This window comes from Aegilops tauschii, chromosome 7 (genome assembly GCF_002575655.3).
Source record: "Aegilops tauschii subsp. strangulata cultivar AL8/78 chromosome 7, Aet v6.0, whole genome shotgun sequence".
Taxonomy (NCBI): Eukaryota; Viridiplantae; Streptophyta; class Magnoliopsida; order Poales; family Poaceae; genus Aegilops; species Aegilops tauschii.
Genome location: NC_053041.3, coordinates 287,091,204 through 287,113,450, shown reverse-complemented (window position 1 = coordinate 287,113,450; position 22,247 = coordinate 287,091,204). Strand labels below are relative to the sequence as shown.

The following is a 22,247-nucleotide window of genomic DNA, read 5'->3' as shown; positions in this document are numbered from 1 at the left end:
CGACAGCTGCGGTAATGGCTTGATTTGACTGAACATGAGGGATGGCGGTCTCTCTGGCAGGTGGGTCTAAATGTGGCGATTGACGGTTGTCACAGCCACTAGCCAAAAGTGGCTACTGCAGCAGAAGAGGAGGTTGAATGCGAGGCGTCGGCTCGCAGATCGCGCCACCGAATCTGTAGTTATCCTTGATATGGCCCAGACGACGACATCCTCTGCACCGGATTCTGTTTTTGCAACCGGGCCTAAGATGGCCCACACCAAGACAGCGAACACAGAAGAGGCTATTGGGCTCCCTAGTGGGCTGGGCCGGCCTAGAGTTTTGAAAACCCGCAGATCCCGCCCTCCCGATTGCCACATTATTGGGCGCAGTTAATACAGGGTTTAAGGCTGCCGTTGATTGAGCAAGGCGCTCCGAAACTAACAGGGGATGTGGCGTACTGGATCTGGCTGGAGATTTGGATGGGGATCTGATGTGGGAGGTATGATCTTGAAAGATTATGGGGGTTTGAACCGTCGCTACATAGGATCTACGATCACTTGATCAATCTACCACGGTCCATTCTTGATCAAGCTCTTGCTGATAAAGCTGGAACTCTTTGTGGAAATCTGGTCCACCATTCCCCCAGAGAAAGAAACCAAGATTGAAAAGATCGTTGGCACAATTTCCCCCTTTGATAATAGCAAAACCACATTCTTAGAGGAAACACTGAACTTGAAAGACCAATTCTGAAGGCAAGAAACTTTGAAATGTGAAGCATGTCCCCCAAAGCAAGATTGAAGCATGAGACCGACCGAATCCACATTGATACGAAGTTTGGAGCGAGTCACCTCAACCATTAGGAAGAATTCCTTGAGCTTGCCGCCTTCGAAATGGTTGATAGGCACACCATATTGTTTCCAGATGAAAGCTTCAAAGGCCAAACCTTGCTCGAACTTGAGATCGGAGAGGGCCATCTTGGAGGAGGACGGCGCGCACAGAGCCTGAGATGGTGGCTACCGGCACCGGAGTGGCGGCCGGCGGGGTTTGTGTCCGCCGCGGCCGGAGTGCCCAGCGGCGCAAGGGGGGGCTAGGCGCAAGGCGGCAAGTTGCCTAAGAAGCTCCCGTATTTCCAGATGAAAGCCTAGTGCTCGCCAATAGTTAGTCAAAAAGACTAGCATGGGCACATGTCTAATTACATAAATGACATTATGATAATTGTGACATGGACAATCTGATAACTACCTAATTGTTATGTTCATAACTGTTGCATACCACGACGGTTTGGTAGGCCATGATAGATGTATCTAGCGAGAATCGCCGACATCCACTATATATAGACCATGACGGCCTGCAATAAGACGATGGTGCCAACACATAGATGTACTAAGCTATCGATGGCAGCTACACGATCGTTGTGCCAATAGCGACAGGAACATTCTTTTCCTTTCTGAGCAACATTGCGGCAACTATCGATGGCAGCTACACGGTCATTGTGCCAATAGCGACAGGAACATTCTTTTCCTTTTTGAGCAACATTGTGGTAACAACAGTGTCAAAGCGAGAAAAACATATCAAGACGGTATCACTCGTTGGTCAGCTACAGGAAACATATCAAGACGGTATCACTCGCTGGTCAGCTACAGGTGCAATGGTCTTTGTATTGATGTATAGTTTGATTGCGAACTGGTTACCTCTAAACTACTCCTTCTGTATCAAAATGTAAGACGACATCTTACATATTGTCAATATTTTGTTACGGAGGTAGTAGTTTGCAAGACCCAACGAATATTGAGGGCAGATTATAAAACATGCTAAGGAGGGTTTGCAAGACCCAACAAATATTGAGGGCGGATTATAAAATATGCCAGGGAGGGGCAGCTTATTTTAGAAGCCGCCAAAAGAACTAGCCCCTAATCAGGCCTACCTGAAACCAAACACGGTAACGGTTTTGCATAGCACCGTACCAAAAAACAGTGAAACAAACGTCTTTTAGTGGTTGTTTGGATACAGGGAATTAGACGTGGGATTTTAGAAAACGAGTTTTTAGAGGATTTTTAGAAAAACCGGTTTTGGTTAGTTATTCTGTTAAGGTAAGCACATACAATACTTTGTTTGGATGAGAAAAATAAGAAAGCATGGATACGCAGCTCCATCACACAGCGACTTAGTCAAAATTCCAATACATTCCTCTGGTCGATCTATTGAGCTGCTAGCGCTTAGCGGGAGCGTCTCCGTCGAGCGCTCCTGTCAGCCTCGCTGCGGCCACTTCCCCAAATACGGCGACAAAGACAAGGGCGATGTCGGTGGCGACGGTGATGACAACGAACTAGGCTGCCGGCCATGCAGTAGTGTCCTCTGTGCGCCGCTGGGATGACTAGGCTGGGGGCAGTGCTTACGATGTGATGCTGTTCGCGTACTTGTTCGCTGGGGAGATCAGGTTGTAGCAACCGTCGGTAGGACGAACACATCGGCTATGGCACTCTGTATTCCGTGGCAGCCTCGCCAAGTCGCCATGCCATACGGCGACGGGCACATTCGAGCCCCGAACGGCATGCTCGCCGAGCCTCGCCGACTTCCGGCGTAAACTCGTTGATGCCTGTAGAGCACGTCGCGATCCTTATGGTTCGTCGCCGTGTGACACGGCGAAGGCCACATCCGGGCCAGAGCTCGCTGAGCTGCATTGACTTCCAGTGTCGCCTCGCATGTGCCTGCAGAGGACGTGGCAGCGCTCTGATGCGTCGCCGTGCGACACGACCACGACCACGTCTCGGCCCCGAGCGGCGAGCTCACCCACTCGGCGGCGCCTCGCTCATGCCTGAAGAGGATTGCAGCCGTCGTCGTCGGCAGAAGGAGGAGCACGTCGGCCATGGCACCATGCGCTCCGTACGTGGCCGCCGTATTCATAAAACTGGTTTATATAAAAACGCCAAATAGTCGTTTTTCTATAAGCTGGGTTTTTGAGGTTTTGTAGAACTCAGTTTTCTTTATCCATGATTCAGTTAGGCGATCCAAACAAGATTTTTGGTTGTTACAACAGAATTGCGTTTAACTAGAACTAGTTCTCTATAATCTTGCTATCCAAACAACGCCTTAGTAAAAGAAAAGAAATGGTTAGCCAAGTTGGTCGCCAGAATAGTTCAGTTGAGGTTGCCAGTTCACCTCCCCACCTACTTTTTAGGTGAAAGGGTAACGTTCATCATCTAGATTTTCCGTTTTACTACTAATATATTTACTCACAACTACTCATAACAAATACTTATGAATAATATAGCACAAAAGGGCCTCTAACTATCAAGCCAACAGTGAGCTTGTATAAATACAATCACAAATACAGCACACGTGTATTTGCTCAACTGTTGTATAAAGGTAACTATAACCACCAAGGGATCGGAACTGCACTTGAGCACGTAAAATGAAGTTTGACGCCACCACAAAACATAAGAGACGGATCAAGCACCTACACAATTTTCCCAGCAACCATAACTCGAACTGAAACTTCCTCCGCCAGTCTTCTGAGCATACTCTGCAATGGTTTTGCGTGCACAAGCGTCCCATGTCCTTGCGATTTCTCGCAGCGACATGGGCTCAGCTAGACCCCGCAGTAATATGCTAAACTTCGACTTTGCTTTCATAGACAGGTCTTCCGAGTTTCTGATGCAGGTCCATTGCAGCACAGTTAGTTCAATCTTCACCTAATAATAAGCTACACTAGGACATGGTGATACGCGGGGACTAATGGACAGAGTGACTACGGACCTTTGTTCATCCGGAGACTTGTCGAGGAGCACCGGGGAGCATTTAGGGTAGCTAGCAGGAACAAGCAACCTCAACGGCATAATTGGGCTCTAGCACATTCCAACAAGAAATGAGCAGATGAAATAGATCCACAACATAGTGTGCTTTCAAAAGCTTACCATCTGTGCAGATGCAAAAATGGACTTCAAGCTCGGACTAACAGCCACAGCAGTAAATGTGCATTTGATGACTGTCCCTTCAGCTCCTTCACATGTACCAGCGAATGACTCAGCATCGTCCTCACATACATGGAGCTCCGTGTCTATGAGCTGTTGGTTTATCTCCTGGATCTCCTCCAAGAGAGCATGATTTACCTGCACAAACATGGACCAAATGCCAGTGAAAATGCAAGGTAGCCAACAATTACCAGTCAAAGGAACTACATTCCCTTCCCTTCTATAGAAAAAGTAAATAAATAAATAACCACTGCTTCAAGTATAACTACTGGATAAAAATAACGTTCTCTTGTTTCTCAACAGATAATCTTAATAACATACCTCAATTTTTTGCCACTTGGCCTGTGAGGTTGCAGTTGATTGTAGATCAGGGGTATCTACACTAAATGTTTGCTTGAAGCTATCGTTGACACTTCCAGCTGATGACACATTAAGAGGCATGGCACTTGTATCACGCTTCATTTTCTTCGATGCACCACTTCCATCATTTGTTATAAAATTCCTGGCTTGTAACCGGCACTTTGTCATAGCAACTAAATCTTCACCAACAGCAGCTCTCGAGCCATTACCAGGTGCTGACCCAGCAATCCTGTCAATCATGCTGACAACAGATCGAATGTCGCTAACTGCAGCATTAAGAGACTCGCGCTGTGTTGTTCGCAACTGCATGTAACACACCGTTGAACATAAAACAGGCAAAAGATAATAACTGGAAGACCATGTATCAACTAATTTAAAGGACTAAACTAAACAGTGTAAATGGCTTCTTATGTATTTACCACAACAGCAGAACAGACTACCAGACAAAAAATCTGGATTCTGTACAGTAAAAATCAACAGAAGTAATGAAACCAGGTCAATTCTTTTTGTTTTCACATGAACTTTCAAATATTAGGATAGCAAGAATGGACATGGATAGGCAGCATCGCCATCATGTGAAAAACTAGTTGACCGAAGTGGAGTAACATATTTTCATGTTACCCTTAACATGCTTTCAGATCTTCAGATGGTAAGAACAAAAATGATTATGTGAAATTCCTATCATTTGAGCAACTAGTTAATTTTAGTGGACCCGAAAAGGGAATGATATATCTAACTCCTATAATCAAATTGACATTCTTGGCCCTCATTTTTTTATGTCAGTATGCTTCAGAACAGTCTGGCTATCGTCAAGTTTTACAATACTCCCTCCTACTCCAAAAGGAGGACCTGCACGCTTTTCAAGATTTAACTTTGACCATCAATTAGAACAATATAATACATAAGTTATGTAACTTTAAAAATTACCATTGGAAAATTCTTTCCGATATGAACACCGATTAAAGCACAAAAAATTACACAGAAAGTAAATATAAAGTTCACAGGATACTTACTGCTTTAAGTAAGCGATCCAGAGGCCTTTCTACTGCACTTGATTTGGTTGGAGCTTGAGTTAGCATGTTAGCCTGACTTCCATCCACGCTTGTAAATTCTGCTAGCAAGGGCGATGCTGATATCCCTGGTGTGTTAACAGCAATCGATTGTGTTTGTGGCACTAGGGATGTTTGCTGATGTCCAGCCTGCCCAGTATTAGTAAGTGATGATATATTGGAGTGTGGTTTGGCTGAATCCACTGGTATAGGAGAAGGGGCGATAGACGGGGATGGTGATGGAACAAATGGTGAGTTAGCTGAATGCAAGGGTGTCCCAGTCTTGACTTGAGATGGCAATGGATTGTGCTGATCAACCTGAGGAGAATGGTGAGAAATTTGTGGGGATGATGCTTGAAGGTTGTTTTGTGGTGACGAAATTGGGAAAGCACCACTCTGTTTCAACTGCTGATGATAATAGTTACTGCGTTGGCCCAAGTGCTGTTGATACATACCAGGTTTCATTGCAGTTCCTTGTCTAACCTTTAACTCGTTAACGTCGTTTCCAGCATGAAGCTGTGGAATCTGCATCTGTACTGGCTGCTGTTTCTGCAAGTGTTGCTGTACTGGGAGCTGCTGTTGAAGCATTTGTTGCTTTTGCTGGTACTGTTGAAACATCTGACGCTTCATTTGCTGACTCTGCATCATTTGATGATCCTGCTGTTGCTGCTTCAGCTGCTGAAATGAACTTGCATTTGCTTGCATGGAGTTACCGTTAGGTTGCATCGTACTCATTGAGTTGTGAGATAACATGCTACTACTTGTCTGCAGTTGTGTATTCATTGTTCCCTGCATCGGCACAGTGCTTCCCTGTTGTAATGCGCTACTCACTGAACCATGCTGCAAAGAATTGAAATTGCCTCCTTGAGCAGTCTCCAAATTAGAGTCAGCCTGATGCTGTATGTTTGCACCATTTTGCTGTGTGGGGGCACTGAAGTTCTTTGTTGGAGGCGCAGGTACATGCTGGATACCAGCTGCACTAGAGGACTGTAACCCGGTGCTCATGCTTGACAAACTTGCTTGAGGATTAGTATGACTATCATGCTGCTGCAAAGTTTGGGAAGGCTGTTGCTGCTGTGAAATGCTAGAATTAGGAGCTTGTCCTGCAGGTGGCTGGAAGTGTTGCTGTATTTGTGGCTGTACTGGCTTCCTTCTTTGTGAATTCAAGATACTGATAATCTGTTTCTCGTATTGAGGAACTTTGTCCCTCATAGCAGGTTGGATAGTACTCTTGCTAATTTGCAGCATTTGTAATATACGTTCCAACATTATTTTAAAGCTCTTCATTCTATCATACTGCTCAGATGGCTTTTGAGGTGGTATAATGCTGTCAACATGCTGTAGCTTCACAGATATCTTATTGAACAATTCACTAAGTTCTGCAAAGTATTGGTCCTTCAAGCTCTTAATCTGTTGACAAAGACCACATATACATAAGTTTGGCGCAGAAGCTATATAGAGATGAAAACAGAACAGCTAATAGATCATGGTTTGTCTAAGTCAGCAAATATGGCTCTGGCAAGGTACTTCAAGTACTTTTAGAAGCATACAGATCTAAAATAACATAAGAAACTATGATGCCCATTAAATAAAATCACTTTTAAAAAGATTGCTAACTGCCTTGAGGATTTACTACATCTACATACTCTATGGATGTATGCTCCATACCCTCACATTCATACAGAATTCCGTGTACATATAATATATATACATATATATAGGACCGCGCTAAGTCCCGAACAGTCGGATTTCGCCCATGGCAAATCGGAAGTTTTTTATGGCAACTTTAGTTGACGCGAGGATGGCAAGTTTAGTTGGTAAGCATGGCAATTCCACCCGCAGTTTTTTTTTTTTTTTTGCCAGGAAATTGCCATGCGTGTGAACTAAACTTGTCATCCTCGCGTTAACTAAAGTTGCCATAAAAACCGTTTGATTTGCCATGGGCAAAATCCGAACATTTGGGATTTATCTTTTCGAGGAGGATTTTCTATCATAGCTTACCCTAGAAAGAGCTATCGGTACAGTTGCCTCGCTTCGTGATTCACACTAGCTGCCTGGTGTGGTACCGTCTGAAACCCATGTGATGGGCTAACTGAGCTGTGGTGGCAGGCCGGTTCTGGCCACTTTATGCATAATGGTCTGACAAAAAGCCTGCCCAGTGTGTGCTGACGAAGGATTCGCCGTCACAAGAATCTGTACGTCACAGGTTCCACCGGTCGACCAGCATGTTGTGTACGTTTCGATATGTACGGGCAGGCCGCTACGTCCCGTTTTCACAAGTGACGCACGTCGGCGAGACGGACACAGCTTTGGTCCACTAGCCGTGACGGATCCATGTATATGCCTGGGAGGAACCTATGACAGCCATGCGTTGAACCTATGCATCGTATACGTATCCTTCTGTATATCGCGCATATCCTTGTGATACGTAGCACGTCAGTCACGTGTCTGTGAACCGCATTTGTCTGTCCATGTACGGCTCGTGTGATATAGTCTCATGGGTGTCGTGCAGTAGCGTCAGATTCATGAGAGCAGGGCAGTCTCTCTTTCAATGCATAGACAGAGTCACGAACTGCCGTAGTAATGCATGCCGGTTTCGGCTCGTCGGCGAGCACTTAAGGACCCGTGCATAAGGGCCTGGCGAGCGTCAAGGGTCTCGTCCGATGACGCAATTCAAAGCCATCTGTATGCTTTGTTCATATATATGCTACCACGACCTCCCCCGTCGAGCGGTGTAGCCTTGATAGTAGCCAGGCGTACAGACAGATGAGCCGGGATCTTATAAGAAGACTGCCAGAATGTACAGACAGATGAGCCGGGATCTTATAAGAAGACTGCCAGAATGTACAGACAGATGAGCCGGGATCTTATAAGAAGACTGCCAGAATGTAGTGCATCTACACACTAGACTATTCCGTTGTATGAAATTCCGGTTCCAATTCCAGAAGAGGAATTGGCAGGTTGTTTCATCTTCTAACCTCTTTGTTCTAGGGGCCACTGTCTACGAATTTTAGGAAGTTCCATGAAAGGGAGTACCAAAAATGATGATATCGGTAATTAAGTATGATGTCTCACCATTTGATATATCTCCTCTTGCCAATCACCTGCACCTGCATGGCCTGTTTGAGCAGAGTCCGCAGATGCTGCATAACAAGCAAGGTTGTCAAAGAGTACCAGGATACAATGAACAAGCCAATAAAATAACAAGCTAGAAGAACATTGTAGGATGGAATGCAGGGGCAATTGGAAGACTTGTGAACCAAAATGAAGAATCACAGAAGATCAATATGGTCAGCTTTGTCATCATGATCATTGCACAATACAGTATCATTTTCAGAAACAAATCCAACAAACAAGAAAAAACAATGTAGTGAACGAGAGTAACAAAAGATCAATAAGGTCAGTTTAGTCAACATGATGATTACAGAGTACTTGATCACTAAATATCATAGTACATAATTCCATCTTCGAGCTGTCATTCTATCCACCTTACTGCAGGTAAAAAAGGAGTGAAATGCAGTTTTGAAGCTTTAGGGATAACTTGACACCCCCTCGATAGTTCTAGGACCTGTGGTGCATTTTACTCGTCAAAAACATATAAATACATCTGAATTATGAATCTGGTTGTCATCTCCAAAAAAGTTTCATTAATTTCAAGCTAGTTCATGTACCATAAACATTAATTTCATAATCTGTTTGTTGCAAGAGGATTGCTGCATGGAGGATTAGGGATAATCAGCCTAACCAACTACAACAGCAAATACACCTTACATAAAGGAACGGAGGGGGTACTATGTAAGGCGAAAATAATGAGAGGCCAGATCAATAAGTTAGTTTGAACTGTACAAGAAAGTAACACAACAGGAAGATAGACACAAGAACAAGGAGGGGAAAAAAGGGAGAACAATAAGAGCATACAATGGATCTACAAACAAAGTGCATGTGAAAACTTACTACTAGAGGAAACTTCTTGAAGGCCCCTATGTGGCTGAATAAATTGTTTTTGCTGATCCATGTTATTTTGTTGCAAGAGCATGCCTCCTGAAGTTTGAAGTCTTTGCTGCATGGAAGATTGCTGCATCCCTAATTGCTGTTGTAGTTGGTTAGGCTGAGACTGGAACTGCGACATAAGATGCTGTTGCGATTGTTGAAGTTGGTTGTGTTGAGACTGAGGTTGCATCAAACCCATTGGTGGCTGCTGAGCATGCTGTTGTTGCTGTGGTTGCTGAACTTTTGTTTGGAGCATATGTATCCGCTGCATGTTTGAAACATTAGGTACAGTCCCAAGAAGCTGCTGCAGCTGTTGATTTTGTTGCTGCTGCTGTGGACTCGACATGTTTGACTGAGAGCCCAATTGTTGCGGCTGATGCAAAGGCATAGACGTCTGGTTCAGCATCTGCTGTGTTTGCTGCACATTCAAGAGATTATTTGACTGAACTGGTAGCCTCTGTTGCTGCTGCATCTCCATAGTACCATTCTGTTGACCAATTAGCTGATTTTGTTGTACATTTGGTTGCTGTCCCATCAACTGTTGATGCTGCTGTTGTAAATTTATATTGGGCTGCGGACTCTGCAGAGAAGGCTGTTGATGCATGGAGGGCTGTGCTTGTTGCTGCTGCCTCCCAACAGATTGCTGAGGTTGCTGGAGCAATGATTGCACAGATTGTTGTACGGAATTCAATTGATTCTGTTGAATACCACTCTGAGTAGCTGACTGCATGGCCATTGGCTGCGTCTGTGGAACGGTAGACTGCCCAGGGTGAAGGCCAGATGACATTTGCATCATGGATTGCTGTGAAGATTGCATCTGTGTTGGCTGCAACAAAGATTGCTGCTGCTGAATATGCGGTTGCATAAGTGAATTCTGCTGCAATTTCTGCTTCATAAGCATTTGCTGCTGATGATAAATTAATTGCTGTGATTGTTGCTGTTGCTGCCTTCCTGCCATTTGCCTTTGTGCAGCATAAATATCTTGTGAAGTGCCTTGCGCCAAGCCATTATTCATTGTGTTCTGTGGCATGACAGACGCATTCTGCATCGTTGATGTTTGGTTGACACCTGGCAAGTTCTGTCCGATATTAGCGAGGGAAGAAGCTTGTACAGATGTAGAGCTATTTGGCTGCCGGGCCTGTTGCTGAGACATCAAGGGAACTACTGATGTTTGTGCTTGATTGCTGCCTTGTGGGAGTCCATGAGCTGTTTTAGAAAAAGTGTCATATAGTGTGTTAAGAAAGTATCTTCTGAATAAATACTTCTTGCGGAACTGTAACAGGCACACAAAGCGCTGAAAGCAGCATCTTACAGATCAAATTAGGAAGTTCTGCATTTTCAATGAGAAAAAAACATGTGCCAGAGCAATTAAAGCCTTAAAGGGCTGTCAACCTGATTTGTTTTAGTGAGCATGCAAACAAGTGTTTGCGTATCTTTTCGTTAAGACGTGAGTCAACGTAAGTACAGCTCAGAGCTGATCAACTGATTTAACAGCTAATGGCTAGTTCCTTTGCGACAAACTGAGAAGCAGATCACAGCTGAGTAGTAGCAAGGAGAGCATAAACACAATTCTACAGAGAGCAGAAGATGGTCCAATGTTACTGTAACTGAATGGTCGCAGCATTGCCATCTTTGTTGATGATAAGGATTATATTTCATCATTTGCCCCCTCAGTCATCTGTCGCTAGCTCCACCACTGGTGTGGCTTCACAACATTAATCAACTTCCTGGAAGAAACCCCCTTTTTAATTCTGAACGGTTGCAGAAGTTCACTTTCCAATCTTAACTCTGAAATCAGTTGTTTTTAACCTTGAACTGTTCAATCCATTCATTTTACCCCTTTTGTCCTATCACAAGTGGTTTCTGCTGACTCAGAAGGGACATGGTAGACATATGGCATTGGCATCACAATATACCTCAGCAACTTAACTAAAGGTTATGCTTAGAATATAAAAGAAAAAGGAAATTAAAAATAATTTTCTTTGGTAAAATCTTAATTATTTTGAAAATTCAGAAGGGTTCAATAGTCAACTGATGACTTGTTGCTAGCCAGTGTGAAAAACCGTTCTTCGAGTCCCCTAGTTAAAGAAAACGTTTTTTCCAAATAGCCAACCTGAATATCCTTTTTTTTCAAAGAACACAGATTATGGTTTTTTCTGGTGTTCTCAAACTTTTAATATTTTATTTCTTAAATTGCTGCTAAGGTGTATAAGTTGATGCCACATCAGCATAAAACCACCATGGTTAGGGCTAAGGGGGTAAAGAAAACTGATTTAGTAGTTCACGGTTAGTTTCCGAGTTCAAGATTGAAAGGGAACTTTTGCAATAGCTCAACTTAAAAAATGGATCTTTTCCAATACTCATGCTGACACATGCATCCTTATTAAAAACGACCAGACCACTGGTCTGGCAAGAATATACCAGAACCAAGCCATGTTCCAATCCAGTTCACAGTGAAGGCTGTTCATCCAATCAGCCTGCTGTGAACCGGCGAAAACCCGGTTGAACAACCCAATCGAGCGCTGGACCAGGGGTCAACAAAATATTCTGTATGTGCAAAGAATCAGACCATCTTTAAGGTAGAAAGAAAGGGGGACTGCCCCAATCGAATAACTAACTAGGCTGTTTGTTTGTTATCTAGCAGAAAAAACCGTGCAATAATATTTATTGAACCAACAGGTTGGACCGCGGAACCGGAGGTCTGACCACTGAATTGAGGCACTTACCGTATCGCTCCGGGTTCAATAACTACGTACACATGACACAAGCTAGATGCAAAATTCTTGTACATTTGGTGAAGGGTGGAGGATGATTTTATGTAATAAAGCACATAATCTCAGCACATGATGCAATAAAATTATTGACATTCAAGTGAACAATAAAATATGCAACCTCTGTTTACTATATATATGGTACCTTACCGGAGTTGTTTTGATTTGGTATCACTTGAGCATTTCCAGGAGCCTGTTGTGTCTTCGTCTCCATAGAGAGCATTTTCAGAGAAATCTTCCGCAAATAATCAGACTGAATGAGACAAAAGAAAATGATGTAAGTTATATACCAAATTATTGCAACCAACAGTTCTGGTGTGATTAGAAGTTTAGCACAGTCGAGAAGATGTTTCAGCTTTAACATTTGAATTCAAAAAAAGTCACCTAGGCAGCAAAACACACTGCCTCAAATAAGTGACATGAACAGAAAACCCAAATCAAAACAGTGTTCCCTAACTTTATCAAATAAACAAATATTCACCATAACTGAGTTGGGCAATATGATGAACAGTCATAGGCTGCTCCAAGGTTTGCCACAAATAAGCCAGAGGAACAGAAATACGAAATGGAAATAGTGATATACGATACACCACAACCAAAATAAATACATTTGATATTTTTTTACCAGCCTGGAGTAGATGCAATTACAATGAAGGTTGTTCAAACAGAGGGAAGGAGGGAGTAAGCTCTTGTTTGATTTTCGGTCCGAGATAAATGATTGTATACCATTCTGTATCCCGTGGACTTGGGTCTATCATTTTACCAGAAGATAGTTTTATTTCATCTTATAACAAATTTGGATGCATGGACACATCAAACACAATAAGCGTCGCGGTAAGGGCGACTCCTCGCGGTGTCCACCTGTCTATTTTTACTGCGCCAGGTTTTACCGAACGAACGAAGACATACAAAAAGAAAACAAAAACGAGTGCTTCTCCCCTTGCACCCGGCTAGGGTTACCGCCGCCGCCCTCCCTTGCGCTCATGCCCTCTCCTCCTCCTGCCCCAGGCTCCACAGCAACGACTGGATGCGGCAGCCGAAGGAGCAGCGGTGGCCGACGGCCTCGTGGCAGCAACGACAGGCAGAGAGTTGCGGCGGCCCGCAGTGGAGGAGCACCAGCGGCCGACGGCGACGCGGACATGGCGGCCGTCATGGGCAGAGCCGAGCCAAGACAGCGCAGTGGCCGAGCGTGATCTGGAGAACCGGTGGGCGGTGGTGCAAAATCTGGGCAGGCGCGACCTGCGCAAGCAGGAGGCGAGGTGATGGCGTTGACCAGGACGTCGTCGCAGATCCTCATCTTGCCGCCGGGGAGAGGAGCTCGTCCAGGATCCCCTCTTCTCCATAGATCCGCGACAGAGGTGCTCGAGGAGGAGCTTCTTCTAGGGACGCCATGGAGATCGTCAAGGTGCGTCCCCATGCCCCCTCCAGGGTATGCTAGGTAGTGTGTTTCTTGTTTCCTGTCATGGTTCTCTGCAGTTTAAAACGCCTATGAACAGGTCGCACTCCAGATCCCCCGTTGCCGCATGGCACCACCTTGACACAGAGTGAGCTTTCTTCTTCACTAACCAACACATACAGGTAACTCTGTTTCTATTTTAGAGATGATGCATACAGATGTAGGAAAATCTAAAGTTGTTTTTGTATTCAGAATAAATTTAGAGAAACACGCATGTGCAGGTTGCCAGTTTAGAACTCAGGTACAACCACTCTTTGCTTGTCTGCTACCCGTGATAAAATTAATACACATTACATGTAACTCCGTTCCCGTGTCATATTCTACCAACAGCCCACTCAAATTGTTCCACAGCTCTCTATTTTTAGCTGTGATTGTGTTGTGGCAGTACTTAGTTCTCAGCACGTTTCGTTCGATGGAAATTCAGGGAGTGCTGGTGATGTGCTTGAAGATGACCTCGTTGTGAGTCTGAAAGTGTATGTCTCCCTCGGCATAAGCAGCATGGGCCGCAGAGACAACCAGCTCTGTCCTGCTCCAGCGTCGCCGTCCGTCGACCCAACGAACAAGAAAGGCATCAACAAGAGAAGCACGACACATGTACATGTACACATGCACTTCTTTCTTCCTGATTTTCCGTTCCTCTTTCTTCCAGTGCCTTGCTGTTAGAGCTTCTCTTCTTGGACCATCAATGGATAGTTGTATGCATGCACTTTCGTTTGTCTCACCCTTCCTCTCATTTCTGTGATTGCTAAATATTATTTAAGATAATTCCTCTTGATAGCATCTTTTGCCATGATTGTTGTTGTTTATTTAACCGAAAAATAGATTCTTCTGAAGTTTAACATTCCAATGGAGTATGTATTTATGTGCTTGCCTAATAATTATATCATGCCAATTGCTTGAGCAGCGGGCACTGGTAATTATTTTCCTAAGATGATATTGAGTTTCAGTAACGTAGACCCATCTGTTAATTTCAGTCTTTGGTGCTTTTGCAGATATTTAATGTTGTTGCAATTGGTAAGATAATGGGATGCAACACTTATTTACCAGTTCTAAAGCATGACTAAATATGGAAAGACCAGAGGCAAGTGTTATTTTCTCTTGTAAGCTTCTTTTGCTTGTCTATCTCCCTACTGGTATGCAGGTATTTAATTGACAGTATTATATAGAGTTTGCTTTACATAATTTTTAAACAAATTCTCAATGAGCTACTACTTCATGGGAGGAAACCGTTTGGCTATTTTAGTGATGGATATATTTCTAACTCTTGATCCTCATCAATAATCACCAGGCCTTGGGAGTTCCCTAGCAGTCCTGGTCAGACTTGGACCAGGCACTAGGCGCCCCAAATGTCTAACCACGCTCGACTCCAATCGCGGAAGCCACCAATTTTAAATAGTGAGCTTGCATAGTTGGAGACTTCAAATATACTTTCTGGCTTGATTTGCTTTCTGTTCTAACATCTATTCTTATGGGAACGCTTGTAGGCTGAAACTCCACTCGACAGTTTTCTGAGATCACTTGGGACTTGAGAAGTATTCTATTACCTTCCAGTCAAAGGAGGATTGACTATTTAACTAAATCTTTGCATTGTTTTCTTCTTCTTTGGTTGACAATTGTTGTGTTGCAGGTTGACATGGCAGCCATATGTCACATGACTGAAAGTGATCTCAAGGCGTTGGGCATCCTGATGGTAAGTGCATTACGTATCATGCCAGATCATGAATTTTGCAAGAATAGGCATTTCTTGGCTCCTCACATCCTCCATCCGAGAGTAATCTCAGTATGGTCTGGCTATACTTTACATAAACTGTAGACTCAACTGTTAAACAAGTACACAGAATGACAGAAGTACTTAGAATGCATCATTTTGCTAAGGAACTGGACTGAACTTGCTTTACAGAAGTACTGCATGCACTACTATTTTTTGTCCGACGATATGGCACATAAGTTAATGCTAAATTCAGTGCAAAGTAATTCTTTTGTAAGTTGACATCCTTATTTTTGCATACGTATATTTTGATTCGAGGCGCAAAGGTCAAGCTTACAGTGCATGTTCTTTTAGGGTCCTAGGAAGAAGAGTACCTTTGCCTTGGAATCGAGAGCGCAGGGATGGCCATGGGGTACAATGTTGAAAAATAGGGAGATGTGGTAGTTTTTTTTTTGCTCATCTGAAGTTCGGCATGTTTTATTGGCATGTCTTGTAAGGCTACAGGTAAAACAATGTGGGGTCTCTTTTATTGGCATGTTTCTGTCTTGGTAAGCATGCATCAAACATGCTGGTTAGAACAAGGTGTGGCGGTCAAGAGATGATGCTGTAAGATTATTAGACTGCTGTTATTTCTGGTCTGCATGCATGTCTGGCCGGACCAGCTGGCTAACTGATGCGGCACTATGTCGGTGAAACCGGGGTAATATTTTCATCGCTGTATACTATTGTTACACATATGATTTCATAGTTTGGCAAGTGAATTTGTGGTTGAGTACTTACATCCAAAATCATCGTGTTTGTACTGAAGTTAATTTATGTATTGTTATTGGAGTTGCCTTAATGTTTCCCGTGCTATCAAGATCCACCTATGATTTATTTTGTATAACCATCTAAAGTCGCTAAAGCTGGCAGTCCAAACAAATTGTGACATGTCATGTTTGATCAAATTTATGTCGTTATTGTGATTACACATTTGTTGTGATAATCACAGTGGAGTAAAAACACAATTTTCAGTTGGATGTTTCCATACTGGTTTTACGTTATTCACATACCAATCCATGTTTTTCTGTTTTAATAGTGTCATTACGATAAATGAAGCTCATGAAAGTTCCATTCAACCGACATGTTGCTGGGACTCCTGAAAAAGGTTCGCAACTTTAAATGTGCATGTCTGGTTTCTCTTTAAGTCATCTGTGAATAATGTTTAGTTTCCCTCTTGGCATGTTTCTTTACATCAATCGATCAGATTCAATGCCTAATTCATACTGATGTTAAGGATGAATTCTTTGTTTTATAATAGGTCATACTGGATTCTATGTTGAGTAGAAGATCCACACTGAGCATAGCAAGTCCACTAGAGGAGCAAATGTTGTTTATCACCGCGTCTTTTCTCATGTTGACAAGCCAGCTATCTATGAAGGTACACCTTTGTGCTTAGTGGTAAACTTGTTTCTTTTTCACTTATGTTCAGCATTTCCTTGATCATTTTGTATTAATATTTTAGTATTTTGCTCTGCATTAAGATTTATGCACGGTCTGGTACTTAGAAGAATATACTGCTGGTTTGTCGATGATTTTCTCCTTGTTTGATTTTGACATTAATTTAACAATGAGTACTTAAATTCTGAAGAGCATGGCAGCTATATAGATTCATTATTATTCAGTTTGAGCTATGCGGCAGAAATAAGCTTCATGCTTCTCTCAACATACTAGGCACCATACAAGGCGGCGGCGGCGGCAGCCCCTGGTACGGACAGGAGAAGATGCTGAGCTTCTCGGCCTCGACGACGTCCTCGTGCCCCTCTCTACTATAGCAGATCTGCTTGTTTCTCAGGTGGGACTGCAGTTCTTTCGAAGCTTTGCTTTTCTGTATGACATGTTTAGTACTTTAGTTATGCTTCTCGAGCAGCATTGGAATGGTTCTCAGACTACTTTCTCTTGTGATCACTACAGCGATGAGGAAATTGGAGTGCATCTTAGTTATTGACATCTCATTCTATGACGAGCTCGGCAAGAAAGGCGGCAGCTGACAGGAGGATGTCACCACCAACAAGACCGAGGTCGCGTCAACGGACTCAGGTATGTGTGCTCATTGGTGGTTTCAGTTTCATAATTCTCATTACAACTAGCCTCTGTTCGCTCAATCTTTGAGAAATTTTGTCTGTCATTGCATTGTTGAGTACGTGCAGCAGGATGGAAAGCAGCGAGCAGCGGCGCATCGTTCACGGAAGCGGTCGGCATGGGGCTAAGCCTGCTGTTTCTCCTCGCCAAGACCTAAGATAGCATGAGGTCTGCCCAGATAGAGGCCCTCATGCAGGAGAGAGATGAGGGAGCAGCTGGTGGTCCGGACGACGAAGATCAGCTGAACGTTGGCTCCCATGAAGTTGATTGATTGTGCCTCCGCTTCTGTGCCGCGCGCGTTGCCTTTGAACCACTGTCATTTGTGTCGTCGGTGATGTAAACTATAAGGACATATCAATAATATCTATGACTCCTAAGGCTGATCTCTTATCTCCTGTTTCCACTGTTGTGTACTCGTGTTAGTTTTCAAGTCAGAACCATGCAATAACGTGGAAGGGGGGCGCTCAACCTGGCAGCGCCCAGCTTTCTCTCAGGCGGCGCGCCATGGGCGCGCCCCAACCGCTAGTAGCCTAGAAACATGGATTGGAAGAGTAACTAACTGAAGACACTCAAGGTACACAATACTACAAGATTCAACATGTGATCGATGATAAGATCATGATCAGCGTTTTGTCTATCGTTATGTAACTAGCATTCAAAACATAGTAGCTTATTAACTTACACTGCGTATACATACTAAGTGTGAAAATGCTAAAATAACTGGGATGTGCTCCAGATGGTTTGAGTGTGGATCTTGGCACACCCATGGCCCCAATTCAAGTCCCGGCAGCACAGAAATAACGGGCTTATTCCCAAGCATGAGAAAAATCAGGAAGCGGTCTGGGGGGGGGGGGGGGGGGGGGGGAGGGGGGGCTGCTAAAGGCACTCAGACATGATGTAAGCAAAAATTACACCAATTGGGGACAGGTCTGCTCTACTATTATTGACTACTAAAAGAAAAAACCCATAACTAATGCGTGCTCTGCTCCAAGAAGTTGTGAAGATAGGTTGAATTACCTGATTGGTTGCTGCAGTATAGATCTTCTCTTCGAATCGCACAGCGATTTTTTGAAGTTCGTTCAGTCCCTCTGGCACAGATACTGGCAGATGCTTCTTGAGAGTTTCCATTCTACAGACATGATGTAAAAATGTGAATAAATTTAGGGGATGCATTGCTTTTAAAGTGTTGTGTAGATAAAATGTGTTGCATCAAAGTGGAACGAGTAGGCAGAGCAGGCAAGGTAGATCTCCAATTCTCAATCATATTCCTATAAGCAAGGCGTAATTTCGGGGTTGATTTAGTCATGACTTGTGATCATGTGCATATTATCCTTGGGAAAGGATACGAGAAACTCTAGTTTCAGAACAGAACAAAATTGCATCCCGGAGCAGTAGTAGTAATAGAATGGTTTACCCTAGGTAATCAAACGTTGTGATACTCGGTAGCATGACAAATTAGCACTTCTTGGTGAATAAACGTGTGTAATTGTTGAGATATAATTCTAGTTAATGAAGTAAATAAGATGGATTCAAAGCAGGCGTAGTACAGGTTCATTAGTGAATTCCCACAGCGAGGAATTTGACGGCGCAGAAACTGGGAGCTTGTGTGTAGATCGACGACGAATCTGTTGGTGCCGCTATGGATATGGCTAGATCAAGGCTATCAGATGGATCGATGACAAAACTGACCCGAAAACACACGCAGGAAATTCCTCTTTGTTTCTACTGAAACGAAAGGCGGAGGAAGGATCGAATCAAACCAAATCAATTATAGGGAGAGGGAGAGGAAAGTAAATCAAATCAATTAGAGGAGTCCCTACATCTTATTGACGATCCTGCTGCGCGCCTCGGGCTGGAGCTGGGCGCGCCAATCACCTCCGGCGGCGGGCGGGGCGTTCGGGTCAACGCCGGCGGCGGCCGCGGCGGGGTCCGACCCTTGGGTGGGCCGCCAGTTGGCGTCCATGGTCGGGATCAGCGATTCGTAGGTCTCGAGGAGATGGATGGAGGTGGATTTGTGTATATACAAAACCGGAGGACGGCGATGAGGACTTGCAGCGTGCCTTCGCCCGAGTGGTGTAGCAGGAGTAGTAGGTAGTAGTATCTCGTCTTTTTTTTTCTTTTTTTTTAACATAAAGATTTTACTCCTTTCGTCTGGAAATATTTGTCGAAGAAATGGATAAAATGGATGTATCTAAAATTAAATACGTCTATATACATTCATTTCTCCAACGTGTATTTTCGGACGGAGGAAGTATTATCTTAAGAGCATTTTACGGACACAAGCGTGAAAGGTTAATACATAAGCAACGAAACAATACAGATCTGTTCTGTACTTTCAAAGCTAGGCGTGCAAGATGATGAGCCTTGATGTTTTTCCTCTGCTAATATGAGCAATTTTTCGATGTTGGAAAGAAAGGCTATTTTGTATATGAAAGAAGTGGCATGTTCTTGGATGCAGCAATTTGGTGCCCGAGCTCAGCTGGACCTGAAATCGCCAGCGTCCTTTCCTGTCTCGGGATGTGAACAAATCACTCTGATGCGCCACTCCTGAAATTGGGAAAAAGAGATGTACTGTTGTATAGTGTACGAAACAGTGTCGCGTTTGGTGGGCCTCATCGTATGGGTGGGACGGTGTGGTGGGGTGCGGGTTCTGACCCGTCGTCCAGAACATTGTCGTTTTAAGCGAGCCATGGATCAGATAAGATGGTGGGGCGTTAATTGAGCCGTCTGTCGGCCGCATTAGTATCTCGTTTCCATCAAGTACTAGTTAGGATCTAGCGGCGGCGCTGGTTGCAAGCCGGCGGCTAGGAGAAAGAAATGGAGCATGCAGGACTGGAGCTCCTACTAGATACCGTAGACTGTTTCATTACTGCTTAACTCAAAGCATTTGCGGGGATTTGTCTTTTTGCAATTTGGCGCTGTTGTAAAAGAAAGCTAACTACGCGCGCTTCGGGAGGAGTTCGTCGACAGTCTAGACCACATTTTCTGAATGTAATTTGGTAAACTTTGGTCCGCGCTATCATCGGTTAATTGAACCTTAAATAAGAGCACAAAAAAAGTACACAGCGGAACCAGAACTGCAAGGACTAAAAAATAATAACTGAAATCACTCATATAATCTTGTTCACATCGTCACAACAGTACATGGAGTTACATTTTGTAGATGAATTAATAATTCTACAAAACAGGCTTAGCGGTAGAGGGAGCCACCTTCAAGAAATTTACGGTCCTGCGAAGTTGCTAAGTGGCGATACAGGATATGGTACATATTTCGCTAGGGATATTTTTAATGACTAATTGGACGAAGCAAAGTACACTGGGACAAGGAAAAGCAAAACAAGCACAGTTAGCATGATGTTATTGGCTGCAAGCAGAATAGCTACTAGGCCGAGCGCTTGGGACCCAAATGCAGCGGCGACGGCAGCTACCGGTCTGCGGAGTTTGTTGAGGAGCTCAAACTGCGTCGGCGGTGGTGTCTGGATCTGCTGCTGCTTAAGAGGAGCTAACTGCCCAGCATGGTTGCCCTGCTGCGCATGGTGCAGAATTGGAGCAGCGAGCACCTGCATGGCTTGGTGCACGCCAGACTGCTGGTAAGCACGGGCAACCTGTTGCGGATTGAGCCTTTCTGAAGTACGCCTGCTGGATGGCACTGCCGTACCTGTAGGCTGCAGGCAAAGATCGATGCGGTGGATTTAATATTCAGAGCAAAAGTCAGAGATTAGCGATGTGATGTCAAGCATGAAGTATGGCGAAACACGAATCTGATGTTCTGCTTACATCCATGGCATTTGTAGAAACGATGCCCCGACTTGTCGCCTGTCGTGGCGACGTTCGTCTCCAGCAGAATGGACGGGAGATTAAAGGAAGGAGAAAGTCTGTTCGCACGGGAAGGGAGGAACACGACGATGCGGACATGTGGCGGCGGGACTGGAAAGGGGGTAGCTAGAAGGCAATGGGGTTTTTTTGGGAGGTTGGTTTTGATGTAAGAACGAGCGTTGGAGATCCATTTATGACAACACCATACAGCAGCTTGTGGACGGCTCGCACAAGCACAGAAAATTGGCCGAGCCGTTCGTCCACAACCTGTTCCGCGAACCCAGTGAGCGCTGTCGTCGCATTCATTACGCCGCAGAGCTGCTCGAATTTGTTGGAAATACGAACGAGAAATACAGCTAATAACACAGATCCCGATGCCAGCTTGCGGTGTTGATTTCAGGAGCATCTCAGCCCGGGCTCAGAAATGAATATTCCACTGTTCTCCCAATGCCCTGGAGCAAAGAGAATGCCCGTCGCTTTTGCTGCCAAAGCTAGTACTGAGAAATCCGTGTAGAAGTGTGGATCTTGAATATTGAGTATGTCTGCTATCCAGGTTGCAAGCATGAGACCATAAGTCTCAGCTTGAAGAGGAGAAGAAGCCGGAGGGGGCATTGCTGCAATGTGAAGTTGCTAGATGCGATCATTATTTTGAACCTGGATGAAGACTCCAATTCCTGCCTGCTTAGAAGTGTGGGTTGGTTGTAATTCCCATGCAGCATCACAGAAGATTGTGTTGTCTGTAAAAGAATCATGATTTTGTATCTCCGACCGTAGTCCTGTAAGCAATGCTCACCATGATCTTCAGCAAGGGTCTCTACCAATTTAGTTGCTTGTATAATTGCATTAGCCGCTGCATATACCTGAGAGGGCCTGCAATGTTTCCTAGCAAAGAGAGAATCGTTTCGAGATTTCCAAAGGCACCATAGAATAATATATAAGTTAGAAGAATTAATCTGTGGATGGCCTGAGTTAAGCAAGGTTTGGATCATGTCAGAAATAGAATGATTACTTGCAGCAAGGATTTC

The 22,247-nt window shown here is 44.2% G+C and overlaps 1 protein-coding gene across 1 annotated transcript; it reads right to left on the bottom strand.

Moving 5' to 3' along the window:
• Positions 1–3,185: 3,185 nt before the first annotated feature.
• On the bottom strand, positions 3,186–19,505 carry LOC109764852 (mediator of RNA polymerase II transcription subunit 15a). The gene is made up of 10 exons (XM_020323637.4): positions 19,227–19,505; positions 18,424–18,535; positions 12,272–12,374; positions 9,315–10,556; positions 8,436–8,503; positions 5,325–6,770; positions 4,273–4,614; positions 3,895–4,089; positions 3,737–3,825; positions 3,186–3,631 (listed from the first exon to the last, which is right to left on the bottom strand). The coding sequence occupies exons 1-10, from the start codon at positions 19,367–19,369 to the stop codon at positions 3,430–3,432; spliced, it is 3,942 nt and encodes a 1,313-aa protein (XP_020179226.3). The 5' UTR covers positions 19,370–19,505; the 3' UTR covers positions 3,186–3,429.
• Positions 19,506–22,247: the final 2,742 nt, after the last annotated feature.